Genomic DNA, 4628 nt, shown 5'->3' with positions numbered 1-4628 from the left:
CGCGGCCGATACGGAGCCTCCTCCCGGCGCCGCCGACCTCCCGCCCACCGCTCGCACGAAGGCGCCCAGAGGCTTGGCCACCAGCCCCTCGGCCACCTCTCCTGCCTGCACCAGGTACCTGTGGCACAGAAGACCCGTGGGTGACAGTCCCCAGGCTGCAGGGACGGCCGTCACCACCACAGGGTCCTGTCTCCCCCAGCAATGTTGTCCCCGACAGCTTTTCATCAACGCTTACGGTTGGCTGAGAAGGGGGTAGCCCCAAAAAAAACAGCAGGAGTGGGGAGAGGACAAGGATGAGGACAAGGACAAGGACAAGGACAAGGACAAGGAGACAGCCAGCTGGGGAGCACATATTCTGGTGGTGATGGGGGTTGCTCTGCATTAGACAAGGTGGGATCGTGCCAATGGCAACGTGCCTCCAACCACGTCCTTGCTGGGAGAAGACAAGGAAAAAGTCCGTGTCCCGATTCCATGGGTGGATTTCCCTTCCTCCTTCCCTACAGGTGTGAATTTTGTGTGTCCCCTTGGAGGGCAGCTGTGAGCTGGAGGCTGTGACGTCTGGGCTGGCGATGGGGTGGAGGATTTAACTCGCCAATGCCCAAAAGTTTGGCCACGAGACCTGACCCTGCTGCCTGCCCGAGTGACCTGGAGTCTCCCCACCCCACTTTCACACCCATCAGCCTTCTGGAGCAGGGCCCACACCACGCCTGCACGACACCCAGCAGAGATGTCCCCTGGGTGCAGGTGCCACTCCCAAAACAAGCTGAGCACAAGGCCCAGGCAGCGGGATCTCCTGTCTGGGAAGGGTGGGCACCACGATGAGGATGAGGATGGAGGTTCCTACTCGATGATGCGCTCCCGGGGGTGAAATGGAGACAGGGAGTCCAGGCCCAGCCGACTGACCACCTGCAAAGAGCACACTGCTGTGTCAGCCAGGTCAGATTAAACCCTTTTTCATCCTCATTCCCTGCTGTTAATTAATCATCAATGATGCAGCCCTAGGGCAGAGCTGCTCGGGCCACCACCCAAGGTGAGGGCAGTCAGCGTCACCAGCCTGTCCCATCCTAGACCTGGCAGCAGTGGCAGCTGATGACAAACAAGGGGAAACGACACCCATAAATGATTAGCTTGCTCTTATCTAGCACATTCCCCATAGGGTGGAAAAGTCCCTCCCTCCTGCAGCTGAAAAGCAGAGCCTGGCTGGTCCTTTCCAGCTCACGCCCGTCCTGGGGCAGTTTCCACAACACCACGAGCTGTCCTTGAGCTCTGGAGAGGTCTCCTTCCCCTCCTGGCCTCCACGTCGGCAAGCTGGGCGGCTGCTGCCTGCACTCTGCTCAGAAGAATCCACCTCACGGGGTGGATTCTCTGCTACCTGAGCATCTCAACGTCCTCAGGACAATAAAGCAATCTGTTCCACCCGCTGTGCCCCCACAGCTTGCCAGGCACCACCCCTGGAGACAAGGGTGATGCTTGGGGGCTGGAATGGTCCCAAATCTTTCCTCAGTGCCACTTTAGGAGGCTGGGTGAGGGGAGGACCTGCCTCTCTCATGACCCCATCCTTGTCTTGGTACCAGGAGGAGCCACGTTACCAGCTTGATCTTCTGTTCCTCCTCCAGGATGAAGAGATTTTCCTTCTTGATATAAAACTCGGCCGCGTCCAGCATGGCCTTCTTGGGGACAAGCCCCACCAGCTGGGATCCCACCACAGGGAGATTCAGTGCCTGTGAAGGACACCAGAAATGTGACTGTCCCCAGAGCCACCTGCCTTGACATCGCTAATCCCCCACCCTGGTGGTCCTCATCCCTTTCCAGGACCTGGGGGAGTCCATGGAAAAGTCTTTGATGGAGGACCTGGGGGCTAGCAGCAAGCTGCTGAGCTTTTGGGGATTTTGTGTCATTGGGAGCTCTGCCCAGCTTGAGCTGAGCATGAGATAAAGCAGAGCCTGACTTGGGGATGAGGAGGAAAACTTGAGAGAGAGCCCTCCTTGGTGAAGCCCCCCCTGAAACCAGCCCCCCACGCTGTCCTGTGCCACCCACCTCGGCGTCCCGGCAGACCTCCTCGTAGACAGCGTGGAGAGGCGTGGTCTCAAAATCCAGCAGGTTTGTGGAAACCTGGGCTACGTTCTCCTCCTCCAAATACCACCCGATGCCTTGCACCTTCTTCAAGCGCCCGGGCTGCCAAGAACCGACATGGTCAAGACACAGCCCTGGGAGGCACGGGGGAGAAGCAGCTCTGTCCCCTGCGTGACTACCTGCTCGGGCCCACGGCCCTGCTCGCGGAGGTTGAGGGCGATGCGGTGAGCCAGCTCCTTGGTGCACAGCAGGTTGATGTTGTAGGCGATGAGGAAGGTCCGGGCGCCCGTCACCGTGGCCCCCCACCGGGGAACGAAGGTCGCTGGCCCAAAATCAGGAGCCCACTCTGGTTTTGCCAGCTGGGAAGGACGGATGGAGAGGAGCGCACGGGTCGGCACCGCTGAGCAGCCGCAGCCGCCTCCGGGGTTGGCGGCACTCGAAGTGCTCCATCAGTTCTTCCGAGTGGGAGGGGATTGTGCCATCCCCTTTTCTGAAGCCAGGGAGGTGCAGCTCAGCTCTGCCAAGCCCACGCCACCCAGCTGGGTGCTCACCTTCTCGGGGAGAGCCTCGTACTCCCCAGCACGGATGGCAGGCAGGGCTTTCCTGCTCTCCTTCTGCGCCGCCTCTCCGTACAGGTAAACTGCAGGACAGAGCCAGGGCTGAGCACCACCGAGCAGGGGTTGGGTTTGTCCATCGGGGAGCAAATCCCCCTGTGGTCAAGCTTTTGCAAAAGGCACTCGGCTTCTCCACAGCTGGGGGGCGTGTGAGGTGGGGTGGGGTGGGTAGAGAGTCCTGCCCCCCACTCACCAGGCACCCCCAGCTCCGCTGCCAAGCGCTGCCCGAAGACGTGGGCGCAGCTGACGCACTCCTCCATGCTGACGTTCATCACTGGCACGAAGGGACAGACATCCAGGGCCCCCATGCGAGGGTGTTCACCTGGCCGCGGGGCAGAGGGAAGAGGGGAAGAGCTGGGAAAAGCAAGCAGACAAGGAAGGGGGACCGCCCTTCCCCAGCCTTTTATTTTTTCCAGACTGGGCACTGCCACCGCATGGAAAGCGGAGTCACAGCAGGGATGCTGCAGCAGCAGCCCAGGGACAGGAGGGACAGGGGCAAGCAGAGCTCAAGGACAACCTCTCTGGATCAGGAGGATGAGCAAGAGCTTTGCACGGTCCCATCACCCCCCATCGTGGCAGAGCTGCTGGCTGGGGGTGCAGCGACGTGCCACGCTCGGCCACCAGCAGAGCTCCAGCCACGCAGGCTGCCCCCAGAGCCAACCCCACAGGGCAGCCGAGGGTTGCTCCGTGCCCAGGAGGTGCCCCCGAGCTCACCCGTGTGCTGGCTCATGTCGATGAGCTGCCCAGCAGCACGGGCTGCGTTCAGGGCCCCCTCGACCACGGCCTGGGGGGACCCCACGAAGGTGTAGACGGTGCGGTTGGTGGAGGCGCCGGCGTCCACGTCCAGCAGCAGGCAGCCTGGTGTCCTGGAGATGGCCTGTCCCAGCGCCTCGACCACCTGCCGGGCAGCACCAGGGCCAGGAGGCTGAGCTGGGGATGTATTCCCTCCGCTCTCCCCCTTCCCACCTCCCTGAGGTTGGGGAGGAACCCCCACAATCAGCAGGGATGGAGCCCTGCGCTGCAGGGGATGCAGGAGCCAAAGGCAGGAGCATCCTGCTCCTTCCCAGGAGATATGGAGCAGCTCTGGCTCCCAGTGAGCCCCAGACCTGGCGTGGGGAGGGAGAGGTGCCTGGCTCTTGCTGCACACTAGAGAGCACCATCACAAATTGCTTTTCCTCAGGATACTGTCCCCTGCCAGTTTCAAACCAGATTTGGCTCTGCAAAGCCTGTTCCCTGAGGGTAGCAGTTATCCCATTCCCATTTTGGGTTGGCTGAACTCCCCTTTGGCAGAGTTCAGCCTGGATCTGATGCCCACCACAGGTCCCAATTAACCTGGATAGCACATTTTGGCACATCAACCACAAGCAATGTTGTGCCAGACCACCCTGAGCCCTGCTGCTACAGCAACCTGCAGGCCGTGGGGAGGGGGGGTCTGAGCCCCTGCTCCTCACCGAGGTGCCAAAAAGGAGCAGGGGCTGCCTTTGGGCATCTTCAGCACTAGCCAGGCAGGGAAAGGAGCACAGCACTTCAAAGGAAGCAGTCTGGCAGTGGTGCCACCCGCATGGCTCCTCTGCCAGGACAGCCCCATGATCTCCATCCCACCCTCAGCCCCCCACCCCGTGAGCTCCCTCACCTCCTTGTTGTTCCCCTCCGAGAAGTTGGGGACGCACTCCACCAGCTTGGCCATGGTGCCAGGGTCTGTGTGCACCCCACAGCCCCCTGCCCAGCTCCTGGTGCCCCGTGGGTCTGCCCGCTCTGTCCTGTGTCCCCCCCCCGTGGGGCAGAAGCTGCAGCCAGCCGGGTGCCCTTTCCCCGAGCTGGGGTTTCTCATTAACCACATTGATCGTGGCCAGGAGGCAAAAAGGGTCTTGGATAAACAACATGCTGACGTCCCCTTCTGGGTCTGGAGTGGCTCTGGGCACCAGGGTGGTGCCTGCTTGC

At 61.4% G+C, this 4628-nt stretch overlaps 1 protein-coding gene across 1 annotated transcript; it reads right to left on the bottom strand.

The window, feature by feature from the left end:
• Positions 1-6: 6 nt before the first annotated feature.
• Positions 7-4382, bottom strand: FTCD (formimidoyltransferase cyclodeaminase; the record flags this gene model as incomplete). The annotated part of the gene is made up of 9 exons (XM_008937218.1): positions 4321-4382; positions 3402-3585; positions 2881-3009; positions 2625-2713; positions 2253-2432; positions 2038-2175; positions 1590-1721; positions 845-906; positions 7-118 (listed from the first exon to the last, which is right to left on the bottom strand). Coding segments are annotated over exons 1-9 (1080 nt in total), but the record flags the coding sequence as incomplete, so codon positions are not given.
• Positions 4383-4628: the final 246 nt, after the last annotated feature.

The sequence above is a fragment of the Merops nubicus genome, unplaced genomic scaffold (genome assembly GCF_000691845.1).
Source record: "Merops nubicus isolate BGI_N331 unplaced genomic scaffold, ASM69184v1 scaffold39073, whole genome shotgun sequence".
In the NCBI taxonomy this organism is placed as follows: domain Eukaryota; kingdom Metazoa; phylum Chordata; class Aves; order Coraciiformes; family Meropidae; genus Merops; species Merops nubicus.
Note: the sequence above shows the minus strand (reverse complement) of the source record. Positions and strands in the feature narration are given on the sequence as shown.